Source organism: Podarcis tiliguerta, assembly GCF_965153285.1.
Source record: "Podarcis tiliguerta genome assembly, chromosome: 7".
Taxonomy (NCBI): Eukaryota; Metazoa; Chordata; class Lepidosauria; order Squamata; family Lacertidae; genus Podarcis; species Podarcis tiliguerta.
Genome location: NC_139540.1, coordinates 87,504,925 through 87,522,885, shown reverse-complemented (window position 1 = coordinate 87,522,885; position 17,961 = coordinate 87,504,925). Strand labels below are relative to the sequence as shown.

The following is a 17,961-nucleotide window of genomic DNA, read 5'->3' as shown; positions in this document are numbered from 1 at the left end:
CAAGCTTGAAGTTTTATATTTGATTACTGCCATGATAAATCACAAGCTATCAATAAGTGTACAGAGCTCAGCTTCTGAAGTAAAATTACATCTTCAACATTCAGATTTTGAGTTTCACATTTTGATAGATCAAATTTTAACCTCAAGCAACTGTCAAATATTTGAGTACTTTTTTCAGCTGTAAAAGGTCACAGTAGGGCTTTCCCCCACGAGGGGGTTATCACATAGAATCATAGAGTTGGAACAACCCATAGGATCATCTAGTCCACTGCCCTGCAGTGCAGGAATATACAGCTGACACTTACAGGACAGGATCGAACCTGCAACCTTGGCGTTGTCAGCCCCACACTTTAACCAACTGAGCTACCCAGTGTGAAATCAACCGGGCTTGCTGCCAAGTAAACATGGTTAGGACTGTGCTGCTAAGAAGGTCTTCATGAGAAACAGAAGACCAGAGAATGGAATGAAGTCGCAAACAGAAGTTTTTGTCCATCTTTTATTTGTTTGCTATAAAAATATAAAATCAGAGAAGATCAATACAGACTTGTCCTTTTACACTAGGGGTTAGAGGCATGTATACACTGGCAAAAATAGGGCTTTCACAGCATAGAGTCAACGGGACGGTGGGGGGGGGGTAGAAAGCCTTGGAGAAGAGAGGGGAACCTATGTGCCTGCATCCGCAAGCCCCGAGCAAGGTTTCTCTTGCCACCTCATGTTCTGAAAACATGCCTTTTCGCTCACATTGCCAGTACCAAAACGCATCACAATTAAATTAAAAAAGAAGAGGGGATGGAATGCTCCTTCAAAAAGAATATAGATCCACCTTTGTTCATTTTGCCTATCTTTTGATGAGGAAGATTGTAAAAGACACAAATTGGGGATACCATTCTTTTTTGTTTGTGAGAATGCATTTCTCAAATATAGGGAAATATTTTTCAATGATTCATTTTTGTCCAAAAGAAAAAGTGCTACAATGACACTTTGAGGCCAGACCCATCCGAAGGAAAAAGCGAGCCCTGCTGTGAGGCGAAGTCAGAGTTGCAGAGTTGGCCAGCCGGACTACGAAGCAGTAAACTTTGGGTACTAAAACCCATAAAACTGTCTTTTATTTTGAATCAGATGTCTTGGGGAAAGATCGGTTGCCCTTTAGAATTCTTTTATTTTCCTCATCTCAGTTGGGCATTTGAATGTCTTCAGCCAGTGACCAATAATGTTTTCTTGGGGATTCCCCTTTGCCCTCAGGGGTATAAATCCAATGGTGCGTGCCTTCATCTGAGACTCACAGAAAAGGTGGCGGTGGCAAAGCGTTTGTGGTTGGTTGGTTTTCGCCCATATAGCCGTCTCCTTGGGCTCAGTACCCTCACCCCAGCCACCCAGCCCGCCAAGGAGCTCTGGTCTGCGATCCAGTCAGGTTTGGGCCCTCACCACTGCTGCAGCAGCCTTGTCAACGGCCACAGCTTCTCCTCTCCTCAAACCTCGCTTTGCAGGGGGGTGGGGAAGAGTTGCTCAGGCTCTTTGCCCCCTCCAAGCTGCCTTCGCCTCAGACGCCATTTCCCACCTCTTTCTCCTTCTAGGATGAGGAGGCTGGGGCGGAAAGTCCGTGGATGGTGGCTGCCAGGGAGTCTGCTGGGGTTTTGCCCCCAGGGCTGGAGGCTTGTTTTCTGTCCACAGCTGCAAGACAAGGGGGACGGGTTCTTGTTATTATTATCACCACCACCACCCCTGCCTTTCTTCCTGACAGGGACTCATGGTGACTTACAGATAAAAAATAAGAGCAGTTGGAAACATAGGGGGAACACAATCATTAAAAACAATTTGACCTTTATAGAATTAGAACACACACACTTCTATATATTCTAGTAAAACCATACAAATAATTACAGTACAGTAAAAATAGTATGGCACCGTAGTATACTATAGTATGGCATCCCTTCCATTAAAGAAGATAAAGAAGCGTGTGGAGCAAGTTCTGTCAGCAGCAGAGGCACAAAGGTGTGCTCAGAGATCACGCCCATGTTTCCTATAAAATTAATTAAGGCCCCAAATCCAGCTGTAGTTAATTATAACCCGACATCTGTACCTCGGGGAGGTGGTAAACTCTTCAGATGGCAAAAGGCCCTTCACCTCATGGAAGGCCCTGCCATACAAATCAATTCTAAGCACATGGAAAACGAGATATTACAAAGAAGGGCTCCAGCCTTTCCCCTGCTTTCCTATTTGTGGGAAACTTTTGTTTTCTCTTTTCTTTTTCTTTTCTTGGATGAGGAAACGTTCTTTTCAATATGCCACATGTAGTGGTACCACCCAGGCACACATTTGCTGCCTTAGAATTAGGCCTTTAATCACATTAAAAGCCAGGACTAAAGGGCACCATCCATTATCTTCCATGGAATTTAGTTACAACTTCTTTTTTTTAGCTGGGTGGGACTATAAGGACTGAACAGAGTAGCATAGGTATATCTTGGGTTGCTTCACACTTTGTGGTTTTAAGGGATATTTGAGAAAATGTTTCCATTTACCCAATAAAGCTAACCTTTGAATGTGACAGAGGGTTTGCATATGTATTGCGGAAAGATGTTTGGCTAGGATGGCTAAGGCTTCTCTAGGGTATGTAAGTACACATTTCCTGCTGCATAATGTGTGAAACAATTATATGCACACTGTCTGCATTTACGGTGCACACACATACATGGGAAAGTGTGTCCCAGTCAGAGTTGCAGTCAGGTGTTGAGTTATGTTATGACTGTTAAGTTATGTACACTTGGTACATACAGTAGCTGCTGTGTGAAGTGGGAACAGACAGTGGCAGGGAAATTTCTGCCATGGGGACAGTGGACAGTTTTTCTCTTCTTTCTAGAACAACCATCAGTCCACAACCTAGCAAGCTTCATAACACTGGTTACTCAGAATCCCTGTAAAATTGTTTTCTTTTCACTGTGGGGAATCAGAGCAAATGCTCTCCTTTGGCAAACTTCAGCAAAGGAGCCAATGAATTAAAATAATTGGGTCTTCTTCAAATAACAGTAGAGTGGACTATATATATTTACAAAAGGAGTCCTTTCACACGTGTCACTTGATCTCCCGTCACCTCATTGCACAGGGCTTGCTATCTAGAACTGTCAGCTGGCTGTGTGATTTGCCTCCACTGAAAAGTTATGTGAGCTGATAGGAAACCTCTTTTGCTTCTATGATCTGTGGCAAGTCATTCACACATGGAAGTCACCACTTGACTGCAGCTAGTGAACATGATCAAAGAGTATTCTGCTACACCTGACAATCCCAAAACACCAAGGCATATCTTAAACATGGAAATATCAGGGACCTGTGGTTTGGAACACGCTATCATACAAGCACACTGCTCCCGCTCATTAGAAAAGAATGTGCACAGAAAAACTTGTCCCTGTAGCAACACCCACAACGTCACATAGAAAATTGTACAATCTCTTTTCTCAAAACAGGCCTCGTATCACACCCATTAACCGTCTCCTTCTCATACCTACCCAAAAGAAAGCGTTAAATGGATGTAACTAAATTTGTTCACATTCATACTACTGTCTGATTCCTCTTCCCTTTCTTGTCTCTCCCCACTCCCATGTGTGTCTTTCATTGGCATTTGCTTGCTAAATGGGTAGGAACCAGTCTTTGACTCTGTAAAATGCTTATTTATAAGTATTTAATATATGATTTTTTAAAAACAACCACCACCAAAGGTAGATTGGAAGGAGGAAGAGGCAAGGTGCAATATGAGCAACAACAACAACAAACCCTTTGACTTGCAATCTAATTCTATGTTCCTAAACTGGGTCCATTATTCTGCATTCTGCAGATGGATCTCTTCACTCAGCAACACAATAAAAAGAGAAGCAGATGCTTTCAGGGGAGCTGCAATAAATTCAGCCCTTGAAACCTGGCCTACTTTTGGCAGAGGATAAGAAGTACCCAGGATACCCTACACACCTGTGCTTAATACCTTCTGTACCTTTGCATAGCCATTTTCTAAATGCATTTACTTGGAATTAAGGTCTGCTCCTTTTATGGGAACCAGATTGCTTCCAAGTAATTTTGTTTAAGACTGCAGCTGCCCACTGCTTACACTCCCTTTCCCAAATTAGAAGTAAATATTTAATTAGTATTAGAAGTGCTATTGATCTCAGTGCTTAAATGCGCTAGAAACATAAACGACAATGAAAACTTACAAACAAATAGTTTAAGGTGGTGATGTGCCTTAACACAATGATAAACTGAACTGAAATAAGATAATGTGAACATATTCTTGTGCCTGTTGTTTTAAATGTGTGTGTTTTAAAAAATCAAGTCTTGTGCAACAACCCTACCCCCAAATATGAAGCACTTTTTGTTTCAACAAAAATCCCCAGAACCAAAACTCACATGTGGAAACAATTTAGTGGTTCTCAAACTTTTATCTCTGGGCCACACTTTCAAAATAAAAATTTGCTTTTGCCACACCAAATTTTTTTATTGATAAGAAATACATATGAAAATCAAAAGAAACAACTCCTAGCAGCACTTGATTTATAACCTAGAACACAACTAGTTTATAATATGATCATGGGGCTTCCATAAAGTATAAAACACAAATCCTTCCCAAATAGAATTATAAACCAGCCTCTTACAGATGTACCTTAAGTATACATGCAAACTCAATATGAGGAATGAGCTTGCTTTTGCCAGGTAATCTCATTTATCTAGGTATAGTTTGAGACAAACTCTCATCTTTTCATCAACACAAAGAAACCTTTCCCTTTTCTGATCTTTCATATTTGTCGGAGTTGAAATCCCTGTTCACAACAATATGTCATGGAGAACTATAGAAGAATAGCCAGTGTTCGTGCTCTCATTTTGAAAATGTATATATTCATATCATGCAAATTAAAAATAAAAGTGATACTCTGCTATACTGCACTGAAAAGTTTAACTGTTTCTTTGATTGTCTCTGAATCTTCTTGCCACACTTGCTGTCCTCTCCTGCCACACCCCTGGAGAACCACCGCAGAAGCCAGTGGAACAGCCCTGACCAGACAGCTCTTCCGCAGCGGCGCTAGAAGCCTCTGCGCAAGGCATCCTTCTCTTGCGCTGTACTCATCTTATGCAGGAGAGGTTCCCTGCGGGTCTAGACGGGGTTCTGCCTCAGGCACCTATACTGCTGCTGGGCCGGGTCGCGGATTTTAGCACAAGGAGGTCACGTGCTGAGAAGCTGAACCCCACTCCGAGCCTCTTCTTTCCCCAAGCGCGTTTCTTATTTCCGGTTTGGTAAGTGAGGGAGGGGGAAAGGCAGGTGGGGAGTCAAGTAAGAGCGGAGGATACACGACCCCCTCCCACGCGCAACCCACTCCTTATACGTGATTGGGACGGAGCAGGGTTTGAAGAAGAGTTTGCTGATGACACGTGTACCGTGGGCGATTAGAGCCCAAGTGCCCCCAAAGATAGTTAGGACTGGGGCACTCTGGCTTAAATGACTTGTGGATGTCAGGCTGGCAAGGACAGAGGCAGCTTGACTCCAGCTTCGAAACTAATCAGAAAGTGACTTTATTTCTGTAATTAAAAGCAAAACAAAAAACCGGTGAGCCAAGAGGCTGCATCGGTTTTAGAACCTGCATTTCATACCGAAGTGCACCAATTCCTCCTTGCATGTTCCCAGTTGGAATTCTCAGACTTTGGCCGCAGCAACTTTGAAAATAAATAGTAAGAGCGAGAACAGCTTATGCTGCGCTTAGAGCGTCTAGAGCGCTTCGCGTCTTTCATCCTGCCGTCCTTACCTGTAAGGTAAATAACGGTCACCCCCAAATTCCAGAGGGGAGAGGGGGGTGAGGCTGGGGCAAATGCAGCTTGCTTTAGGCAATAGAATGAGCTCGTGATATAGGCGAGATTTAAACCAGAAGTGGCGATTCCATTACCAAACTATAGCCACAGTCGTGTCTTGTAAACGTTGCATCTCAGAGACACAGACTTTGGCTTGACTTACTGGGCTCCTCTCCACCTGCCGCATTTAAAAAGAAAAGGGGAGCCGCGTCTATTCCGTAGGCATTGACTCCAACTTTTGCCGAGAGTAAAGAAGCATTAACGGGGCATAAGACAAGAAACTCTGAAAAGAAACCATCTGTCTAGGGGCCACAAGAAAACAACCGCCTCAGGTCTAAGACATTAAGAAAGGTAGTCTCGACTCTGTTTAGCAGTAAATATCGGTTTAGCCACTGCGATAGAGGCCGGTTTTGTTAAAGGACAGTCAAAGGCTAAAAGGGCGCGCCTGTTTCTCATTAGGCAGCGTAGAACAGTAACACCACAATCCTAAACCCACGAATTCCAGTGTTTAGGATCGCAGCCTAACACTGCATGTTCAGCAAAAGGAAAGCAGAAACGCCGGTTTCCACTGTAAAATACACTCTTGTGTTTTTCTTTTTTTTTAAAATTCACACTTTTATTACAGACAAGAGAGAAAGGACTTGGGGGAGGTAACAGTTCTTCTAAAATACTTGATTCCCGCTAGTTTGTGAAACATGGTGCATTTGGAAAGACCAGACGAATCTGGCCACTATATGTGCCATGAAATATCCCTAAAGGTAAAGGTACCCCTGACCTTAAGGTACAGTCGCCGACGACTCTGAGATTGCGGCGCTCCTCTGGCTTTACTGGCCGAGGGAGCCGGAGTTTGTCCGCAGGCAGTTTTTCAGGGTCATGCCAGGCCAGCATGACTAAGCCGCTTCTGGCGAACCGGAGCAGCATTCACCTTCCCGCCTGAGCGGTACCTATTTATCTACTTGCACTTTGATGTGCTTTCCAACTGCTAGGTTAGCAGGAGCAGGGACCGAGCAAAGGGCGCTCACCCCATTGCAGGGATTAGAACCGCCGACCTTCTGATCGTCATGTCCTAGGCTCTGTGGTTTAGACCACAGCGCCACCCTTAAATGGACAACAATTCACTTGAGTATGGCTCGATTTCCGACGGATCATTCGGTCATATATTTAAAAAGGCTGAAACAACTGGTATCTTTTGGATGAGGATTCAACATCGCTCAGTCCAAATCAACAGCAATTTTGTTGTTGGTTTCAGCGCATGTGAACTGGACCAACTAACTAGAAATTCGCTGGGGGGAAATGGCTCAGTATTATTTACAGTCCAGTCCTAATCACGTCTATTCAAAAGTTAATCTCTGAGTAGGAGCCAATTCCCAGTAAGCGTTTTATTCTTAAAGTTAGATAGTGCACCAGAAAATTGGGGAAGTAAGAAAACGAAGCGGTGTCTAAAATATAAGCCATTTTGTTGTATTTGCAGACTTTAAAATCAAGTCTTGCAATGAATAGGTTAATTAATTAAAACTTCTTAGTTTATTTAAGAGAGAGAGAGAGAGAGAGAACAATTAGACTTACTTAAACCTATAACGCCTCATGTCATGCTTCTCTTTATTGCTTCAGAAAACGGACTTGCTCCCTATCAAGATTTCTGGTCAACTGCTTCCATAAAATGATTGCCTATGGTACTGAAATTATTATTTCTCTCAAATAAAATTAATCTCTGTCACGTCTCTGCGTGGAAGTGTGCGCTCTGGCTCATAGTATATTCCTGACCCATTTATTTTCTGTTCCATCACCTGCAAGAAAAATATGCAAATACTACTTTCACTCAAAAGATGATTACTAAAACCCTGGATGGTTTTCCCAGAACTGCTCATTTTATTTTATTTTATGAACTGACACCTAAAGAGAGAGGAGGGGGAAAGGAAGGCATATTTTTCGAGTTAAGAGGTATTTCTTACTTTCTGTTTGACTGGCAGGCTTTGTAAAATATCTGAATTACTATATAAAAGTAAGTTTGGAAACGTCTGCGTGGTCTACTGAGGAGGGAGCTGTAGGGCTTTATTTTTAAAAACTTTCATTTTTGGTGGGCTCTTTCCTGACATTTTCATGAAACAAATGTCAGTACATCACAGAACAAAACTGCCTTTTTGTCTAGCGTCTTAAGATAGTAATACCAGGAAGTAAGTCTCATTGAATTCAGTGGTGCTGAGCTCTGAGTAAACGTGCTTAGGTTCTTACCAGACAAGTCCCAGTCATTGCAATAGGGGTCTTAACTGAATGAGCATTATTACTAGTGCATACTTTTGACACAGTCATGTTCTAAGTTAGTAAGGATACGCTGTCACAAAAATGTACAAAGGAAAAAGCAGAAAATCCGAACTCTGCCCTCGCTCAGAAAATTATCACTACTTCCCTTCTTTATTTTAACTTTTTAAAACATCTAACCCTTCCCGGCCACTTTCACGCACGCATGACGCACCAGTTTAGCGTCGTCAATCATTGTCAATAACTGCGCCAGGCTTAAATGGCGCCCACTTCGAGCTAATGCTGGGAAAAGGGACCACACACAGTTAGTGACTGCGCACAATGGATTATAAGGAAAATAAAAGGTACAGCTATAGGAAAGGCGCTGGAATAGCTTTGTACCGGGGCGAAGGGATGCAAGGGGAAAGAAAATATTTTGGCAGGATGGAGATTCTTTTCCCACCCGGAAAGCACCCCCGCCCGATGATTTAGCTCCTACAGATGCCTGAAGAGACAGGGCAGCCCGAGGCAGACTCAAGAGCGGGTCTCTCTCTAGCGAGGACAGCAGTGACAGGCAGGAAACCCCCGAGGTCTCTTTTTCTCGCTCCTCCACGTGACCCAGCCTCGAGTCTCTCCCCGTGACATTTCCTACCAATACAGGGGGGGGGGGTGCTTTGGCCTTAACTATCCCCCACCCGCATCCCTTCTGAATGCGCAGGAAATTATTCCTCTCCGTGGCACCTACTAATTCTTCCCTCTCCGCCTTCGGAAAAAGAGGTTCGTTGGCCTGGCCGCGCGCTCCGTGGCTGGAGGGTGGAGACGCTTCCTTAAGGAAACTGGGCCAGCAAAGAATGGGAAGGGAGTAGCCAAGTCAGAGGCCAGGCAAGGAGGCAGCTGCCCTTGAACCAGGCAGCCCAGGTTACATGAACAGATTCCGGTTAGAGGCGCGCGCAGCCCCGATCTTCCGTGGAAATAAATCCCACTGTTTTCCATGGGGTTTCCCACCCACCAGCTGAGTGTGTGTTGGGGTTACAATGCGGTGTTTCTCAAATGTGGGTCCCAGCTGTTATTGGACTGCAACTCCCACCACCCCTAGCTAGCAGGACATGGCCAGAGGGCAGGCGTCCCTGTTCCCTCAGCTGCCTTCCTCCCACCACCGCGCAGGCAAGCCGGGGGCCGCCCTTCCCCTTTCCCTACCTTCTCGGGTGGGATGCTTGAAGGCCGCTGTGGGAGCCGGGTCTCCCCCGTATATGGCCACGCCGGGCCCGTGGTGATGAGCCAAGGGGTTGCCTGGCGTCTGCCAGTGATGATGCGCCGGACTTAGGTAGCTTCCTCCCGGCCCGCCGTAGACTGCTTGGTTTGAAGACGGGTAGGCGCAAGGGGACAGGAAGGTACCGACAGCTGAGAGCCCGGGAGGCGGCTGAGAACAAGAGAAAGAGAAAAGAGTAGATGGCGGCGCCAAGAAAAGACAGGATTTTAAACATTGTCTTGGAAGTAAATTAAAATGGATTAGCAATGCCGTTCACTTCCACGTAAGCGACAGGAAACTGCAGCGAGTCTAAAGGGTGCAAAAACACCTGCACAAAAAGAGAGATAAGCTCTATTCTCCCTATTTAACGAGGACGCGCATCTCGTTCTGGAATCCTCCCTTCCTTAAGCGCAGAAAGTAGGACAAGCGCGCAGATAGTTAGCTTTTCAAAGAAGTGTTTACTCTCGCGAAATTTACATAACTAAACGCAGGTAACTTCATGAAAACCTATGTGCAAAATGTGTGTTGCTGTAGGGGTTTTTCTAAACGAATAGTAAGATTTTTAAAAGAAAATAAATACTGTGGTGACCAGATCTGAGTAGAAAGTGTCGAAAGTTTTCTGTGCCTAAAGAAAGGAAATAAAGTAAAATAGAAATGCAAATTTACCATGTGAGGCAAAGAAAGGGTTTGTGACGATAATGCATTCGAAAGGGCGGTTGGCTGTTCTACACACAGACACACACGCGGAGAGAGAGAGAATGTTTCTGTTCCACTTCTCCGGATTCTCCATTTGTGTGTTCTTTAGATATAAAGCCAGGTGGTTTTTAAACAGGGGTGGGGGTGGGGGGGGGGTGTTTTCAGACTCTCTTTTTAATACCTGCTTACAGCATTTTCGGTCATAGATATCGTGTATTTTCCAGAGATCCACAGATCTTACATGAGTAAACGCACAACTGAACATTGACATTCTGCCCATCGCGCAGGAAGGGATGATCGTCATCGGGCTTACTTTTTTAGCTTCTTCCCCCGCCCAGCCCGTCTCTGCCATTGAATTCCCGGCTCGCCGTGCTGTTACCTGGGGGTATTTAATGTCTGCTTCCGCTGCTGATTTGTCAAGCGCGCCGACACCTTGTCCGGCAGCAGGGAAGGTGGTCCTGTTCACACTGGGCCAGTCTTCTAGTTTGGGAGGGTAGGCAGAGCCATCTGTCCCAGCCAGAGCGCCTGGGATGGGAAAGAAATAGATGGGGGGAAATATTAACTCTCAGGACAGATGAGCTGCGCCCTCCGAGCGGGCTGGCTCGGCGAAGTGTCCCCGGGGGAAGGACAACCTCCCAGGAAGATCCCAAACGTCGTTTGATTCAGTTCTCAGTCTTAGCTGTGCCAGTAAAGGATTATTCCAGACTTCTTTCTATTTCGCCCCTAACTGTAGTGCAACAGCCTCGTAAAAGAAGCTAACAACAAACGCAATCCAGATTTATTTATGAAGCGCTCGTTCCCAGCATCGCCGCTGCAGCCTCGGTTTGGGTGGGAAGGGCTTCGAGAATAAATTCTGGCGGACTGGGGAGGCCAGGGGAGCTGAGCTTTCAGAAGACACGGGGGGCTCTCGGTGTTTTACAGGCAAGCTGCTCAACCGATCGGCTCTGAACGTCGCGTAAAACGCAAGGTTACAAACGAGGGTGATCCGAAAGGGAAACATATAGAAGAAATTGCGAGCCTTAAATTGCAAACAGCTTTTGCCAACATTTCATTTGAAACATATCTTCCACCTCCATGCCTATTCCATTTACACGGACCGGTTTTTGGCTCCCTTATCCTTCAGGAGGCCCGTTTCAGATTGCGGGATGGGGCGGGGGGAGTTGTTCAGTGAGCAGGACAAGGTTCAGCGATTTCCTACTGCCTGCTCTTCGGTACATTCAATGTTAAGCTGGGGGAACATATATTTTTAAAGCATTTGGGACTCCTTGCTTTATAGTTCAGTTCAGTAGAACTGTTACCGACTCAGGAGAAGCGGGCACCTCCTTTAGAGTAAAAGGATTTGTGTCTTTGGAATGCGTTACCTGGCGCATAGAGACCCGTTAATTATATGGGGCTGAAACCAGATAGAGGTGCTCCTGAATACCTATAGTTTTTTGAAACAGGGAGTGGGTGGGATGCCTCTTTCCTCCCCCCCCCTTTTTTTTTAAAAAAAAGCAACCCGTAAATGCAATTATTCCATTAAGAACGAATTACTTCTATAGGTCTGTGACTGGCTGAATATTATACCCACAAAGTGGAACATTCTCTCCCACATAAAGTCTTAACCTTTTTTTAAAAAAAGTGAGAGAACACGGTTTCCTCGTAATGAAACGTAGTAACAAATCGTAGAAGAGAACCAGAGCCTAAAAACACAATATTCCAAATAATTTGCTGCCTCTTCCTTCTAACAATGAGTCTGTGGGTCGTTTGGATCTCCTGAAGTTCTAGAAAATAAGTAAACTCTCAGCGAGAAGCGCTGGAATAAATCAACGAGGCTTTCTCAACCGGAAGGCGAGTGAACATTTTAGGAGGAAGGGGGAGAAAACCCCTCTCCCACATTTGATATTTGGAAAAAAAAAAGGTAATCACGAAACGAACTTGCTGGGTCCATTTTTTCTTTTCTTTTCTCCTAAATAAAAAAGGAAGGGGAACAGTATAAGGGCTCCGAGCTTGCGGTTGGCAATCTATCATCGCTACGAAAATATTTTCCACATTTTTTCATAAGAAGTTCAAGATGTCCGGGCCCTCTTTGCAACAACAGCCGGAGTTCTGTCTGCTGAATTCTGGCCCTCCGGGTTCTTGCAGCAGCGGCTTCCAGGGCGCCTCTGGGCTTCCAGTAACGAGGTGCAGGAGATATTAACATGTGGCGCGTTGAGACGTGGGCGCATCTCATTCAATTCCCGGCTCAGCTATGAAAAAGACCCTCGAGCAACTCGCTAGCCGCTCTCAGCACAAAGCAAGGATAGGCGACTTCTGTACTGGAGAGAGCGGGGGTGGGGGGAGTATATTTTGCCACATCCAGGGGTGTCATTTAGAAAGGTCAGAGTTCTATACATGGCTTTCGACAGAGTGACAGATGGGAGTCATGCCAAAGGCACAAAACCTTTTGCTTATCACAAGACAAACAAAAACAAAACCTGTCTGACCCGTGTTGAGAAACCTGCTATAATTCTTGGTAAGTAATAAACGTGAAACCGTGGGCAAGGCTTGTAAATACGCTGCCTTCGTTTGTCACGAAGGTCTTGAATATATTCAAACCGGGATCTTTAAGGGTTGCTGAGACACTGTCTCCCTCACCAGCTTCACACACTTCACAGCGAAATGGCGCCACAACTACACAGTTCGATCCTTCCTCTGCCAGAGGTGGCGGGCCATGCAAGCTACCCTAAGGGCCTCGCAGGGCACCTGCTCCCTAACCGCGAAGAAGAACTAACATTGGCTGCTGTGCAGTTCTCTCCCCTTTCTTCGGGAAACAAGCTTGTTTCCAGGACGCCCTCACTCCGGTCCAAGTTTGGAGAAGCTTCGCGGGGACCCGATCAAATTGCTGCATTTAGACCCCTCTGGCTTCCACGACCTTCAGCTGCCCATCACAGATCTAAACTGCCTCAGGAGATTGTGATGAAGAGCCATAAGATCAGAATGGGCATCCATTGTTGTATACTAAATCTGCAATCCTATGTACACCTTATTTTTTGAAAAACGTGTAAAAACCCCATTGAATTCAGTGGGACTTGTTTGTTTGTTTTTATGTCCAGACTTAAAACGATGAAATTAAATAAAATAATAGTTCAAAAGCATGACTGGAGAAACTTTTTCTTTGGTTGGAGGCTTCTCTCTCCCTCCCCCCTTCACTTTTTTCACGCACACACCCTCAACAGTTTTTGCATTTACAAAAACCAACAACCCCTTAAGCACAATTGCTTAGTCTTTAAATAGGCCCTACATTTACTGAACTGTCCGCCTTTCCCTCCCTCTGTTGCCTCTCCCAAGTCCTGTTTTACACTGTAGTGTCCTCGGGGCAGCAAACGATCTTTGTCGCCCTTCAAGAAGCTCCGTGCGCCCCGATGGAGAGTAACAACAGCTCGGCCGCGCCGGGTGCAATAGTGCATCCCGGACCCTCCCCGACCCACTCACCGCTCTGCTCCATGAAGGTGCGGATGCCCAGGATGTTGCTGACTGAGTGAGCCGACGGCCAGGAGCGCGGGAGGCTGACGTGGGCGGCGGAGACGGGCGCTCCGGGGTGGCTGCCCATCTTGGTGCCGGCGGATGGCGCAGCGCCGGGGTAAGGATACTGATAGATGTGGTTGTAGGGCAGGGTGGGCTGCGGGGCAGGTTGCTTGCAGCCGCCACTGCCGGCGTCGTAGGCTCCTCCGGGCTGCGAAAGGTTGCCGATCTTGTTCCTCAGGATCCGGCTGATGGAGCTCACCGATGGCACGTTGTACTTGTCGCAGACGCCGTCCGCCAGCAGCCGGTCGCGGATCTCCCACGCGAAGATGCCCGGGTCGCCCTGTTTGTAGTCTCGGATGTGCTTCACGACGTTGGGCGTGGTGACCCTGGGCTTGCTCCCGCCGATGGCGCCGGGGAGGATGGAGCCGGTCTCGTTGTAGCGCGCCAGGATCTTGCTCACGCAGCCGTGCGAGACGCGCAACTGCCGGCTGATGTCGCACGGCCGGATGCCCAGCTGCGCCAGCTCCACGATCCGCAAGCGAATGGCGTTGGGCAGCGGCCTCCCGTTGACAAAGACGCCGCCCAGCTGGTTCACTTCGCCGTACGTTTGCTCTAGAGGCAACCGGGGAGGAGGGAGGGGAAGAGAGGAGGGGAGAAAGCGCTAAATTCCTGCGATTGTGGCCGCGGATGGAGGAGAGCTGCCTGTGGGACTTAGCTGAGGGAGCAGCACCCTCTTCTAGAAATAAAATGTGGTGGTATAATTGTTCCAGGCAAAGCTATCCTGGGCAATGATCACTTACTCCTTCAGCATCAGGAATGGAATCCCCTCCTCATTCCACGCGGAAGGAAAGGCATCTCTTTTATAACGAAACGTCTCTGAACGCGAAAGCTTAAGACCGACTAAAATATTTCAGGGTGTAAGTATTGGAACTCCCTGCCACCAATTTCTTTAAAAAAGAGGAATGGAGACATCTACATATAGGAGAGGAGCAGTCGAGGGCTTAATGGAGGGTATTGGCCATTATAGCAAATTAGAACCTCCGAATGCAGGGGCAATCTACCACGGACTAGCAGACGCTCTCGATGCTGAGGGAGAAGCCGGATTTCCAGAGACGTCTGGCTGAGGCCGGCGGGAAGTAGCCTGCCGGCCAGGAGGGAAGGGGCCGGCCGGTGGATCCCGGCCGGGAGATAGCGGCGCCGCGGCGCGGCCGCTTCCTAAGCCCGAAGCGGCGGCCTGGAGAGAAAGGCGTCTCCTGGCTCTCTAGGCGAAAGCGCTCCTGCCTCGCCCAAACCTCCCCGCAAGCCGCGCGGCAGCCGCTGCCCTCCGTCCCCCCCTGCCCACTTACCCATGGCCCGCTAGGAGAGGCGCCCGTCGACCCGCGGCCTCTGCCTGTCCGTCCCGGCGCCGGGAAGCGGGTGCATCGAGCGCCAGCCTCGCGGGGCCCCTCTCCACGCCCGCGCCCCCGGCCAAGCTGGAGCGGAGGCCGGGGCAGCCCACACGCCGCCCTCCGAGCTGCGCTGCTCCGCATCCGACGTCGAGAGGGGGCCACTGAACCCGCAGCTCCGGCCCGGCTCAACTTGACGCGTCTCCCACGCCAATCTCCGGGCTGGCGTCGGAGGTGCCGGCGCGGCTTTGGCCGCTCATTGGCTCCCGTCGGGTGTTCTTGGCCCGCTTGGGGAGGCCCGGCGAGCTGCGGCGGGCAGGGCTTGCCTGAGTTCCGCCCCGGCCAGAGCGCCCCCCCCCCCTCCTGCAAGTCGAGCCGGAGCAGACCCAGGCCGGACTTTAAGCGGCCCAGGCAGCGGGGTGCGCCTTCAACCCATGCCGCCCCCCCCCCCGCCCCTCCATCTCCCGCCGCCAGAAGACCCCCCCAAAACACCCCTGGAGGCGGTAGAGAGTGGGTGGCGCCCTCTTTTGAGTCACCACATATATTTTCCCCAATCAGGTGATCGCTGTCCTCTGGGTTCTTGTTTGGGCAAGAGGGCCCGATCTTTTTGGAGGACAAAAAATAATTTCGCCTCGGTTGGGCTAGAATGACCTCCGCCAAGGCAGCGAGGTGGGTGAGGTCAGGTGGATCGCCTGCCACTTGCAAATGTGCCCAGGTGGGCAGGTGTGGTCTCAGCGACCCGGTGCTAAGCAGAGATGCGGCACTATCCTGCGCAGTTTGCACGAAAGTAAATCTGCTTATGTTGAGGACTGGGCGGGGTGCTTTTTACTTTCAGTGACGACACATCAAACTAAGCATATTTATTTCCAAGTAAATATGTATACACTCGAGTTGCACGACCCATTGGATCCGCTTCCTTTCGAGTAAGGAGGCAAAGGCCGTGTTTCCCTAAGTAATTCACCACTGGTTTCCAGCTAAGCAGCTAGTCAGAGATTGCGGTTGTGTCCTATTCTCCTATTCTATTAAAGCAAGCAAGCAAGCAAGCAGGTAACCCAGGGAAGGAAGCCCCACAGGTAGGGCCGGGCGTGGCATTGCTCTCACTGTTGGAAAGGCGAGATTTCCCTCCCCAGCATGTTGCCTATTTTTAACATACCAGGATCTTGTCATGTTCCTCGGAAGCAGATTTTTAAAAAACTCAACTTTCTTCTCAGAAATTCGAGCCCTCAGATTTCATCAGAGCATGTTCATGCAGAGTATATTATTATTATTATTATTATTATTATTATTATTATTATTATTTTCAGAACAGTTTTCCCTTTGTGACATACAGGAACTAGATAAATCGGAACTTAAATCGGAGTAAGTCCCAATAATTTCATTGCGATCGTCATCCAAGTAATTGCACTTAGAAAAGAGTGAAACGAATATATATATTTAAAAATGTTTCCATACCGATTTTGAAAGATTATATGTCATCTAAAAAGCTGAGAAAGACAAATCATGTCGCTTTATTCTATCAATGTGCAAAATCCAACACCTCGGAGCCTGTGCGGGATTTCTTGCTTTTTCTAACAAACATAGAAAGAATCCGGCACGTTTTAAACTTACTGTATTCCTGTTAACTCATTGATCAGGATAAATTTAGGACGGTATCCCGCAACTTGGAATTATAGGAGGTTTCCTGTTATGTTAATTGGCGTTGCTGCTTTAATTCACTCCGTTTAGGACCTTGTCGCAGTCCTCCAGAGTGAAACACCTTGCAGGAACCTGCCGGAGCCTCGCGAAGTCTGACAGCTTCTCCCGATGGCGGTCATTTGCTTCGTTTGACTTTGTGTAAATGTTTATGCAGGCTGTGGCTTGCTAGCCTTGCTCCGCATTAACCGATAGCAAGGTGCAGCCTATTGCATGTCCCATTCATTTCGGTGCGAGAAGTTAATCCTCTTCCGTTGAAATCAGTGGGGCTTAAATGTGCTTAATTAACTTGGGCAGGAGCAGCATTGTAAACACATGCTAATTGTCTGGACGTCAAAACAGAAAAAAGGCAGAAAAGGTTTAACCAGAATTAAAGGACAAAGTGACTGTTGCTCCTGTTTACTCGTCGCTGTTTTATGAACGAAAACACCCCGATCCTAGTACAGCACTCATTAAGCACGATCTAGCCAAAGTTAAACTCTTTTGATTCTAATTGGAGACCGTTAAGCAAATGCTTAAAATGCTTCGCAGCCGAAATCAACGGGAGCTGAAAGATAAGAGGCATTGGTTTCAACGGAATTTGTTTGTGCTTAATTGGTCGCAGCGCTAGAGAACCGAGGTCTCCGGCCAGTGCACACTTAAGAGAGAGCAGGAACCACGAAGCAGGGAAGCTTACATCTGAGTAAACATGAATAGGATTGCGCTGTAACTTCGCAACGTGATCTCAGACTGGAAAGACCCTTCTCGGTTGTGGCAAGAAATCGGGCTTCCGCTTCATTTCTCCCAAGTGTAAACATAATGCACAGCCTCACATACTTTGTAAAAAATGCAAACACACACACACACACACAGAGAGAGAGAGAGAGAGAGAGAGAGAGAGAGAGAGAGAGAGAACAATGTCTTTATTTTCCTCCCTTCTTTCTTAAAAAACTTATAAAACGCTTCCTCCTCTTTTTGCACTATGAAGGCTCCGAGGTGCACAATTAAGAGGAATGAAAATGACACAAGAGGTTCCTCAGGAATTCGTGAACCGCCTTGAGTACTGGTTCTAGGAGAAAGGAGCGATAAGAACAACAACGAAGCGATGTACTCCAGGCTAGTAGTGCAACATTACGCACATTTATATATATATATATATATATAAGATCCCATTGTGTAGAGCGAGACTTTGTCTAAGATAAGTGAGTATGTTTCCAGCCTGAAAGACGTTCCTCTGTTCCCTTCAGAAAGCGCCGGTGCCGAGTACTCCCCATGCATGTTTTCTCGAAAGTAAGGACTAATGCTTTCAATTGAGATCACTTCCTGTGCAATGTGCATAATTTCAGAGCCCTAGTGCGGATTGGATATCCCTTGGTAGCTATCAGACCGTGGGCGTTCATTGCTGGCTGGTAGGTA

General features: G+C 47.2%; 1 protein-coding gene across 1 annotated transcript; it reads right to left on the bottom strand.

The window, feature by feature from the left end:
• Positions 1 to 482: 482 nt before the first annotated feature.
• PAX1 (paired box 1) lies at positions 483 to 15,219 on the bottom strand. The gene is made up of 5 exons (XM_083449955.1): positions 14,836 to 15,219; positions 13,457 to 14,099; positions 10,383 to 10,528; positions 9,256 to 9,478; positions 483 to 1,671 (listed from the first exon to the last, which is right to left on the bottom strand). Exons 1-5 carry the CDS (start codon positions 15,016 to 15,018, stop codon positions 1,571 to 1,573), a joined length of 1,296 nt encoding a protein of 431 aa, XP_083306081.1. The 5' UTR covers positions 15,019 to 15,219; the 3' UTR covers positions 483 to 1,570.
• Between the last annotated feature and the right edge of the window lie 2,742 nt (positions 15,220 to 17,961).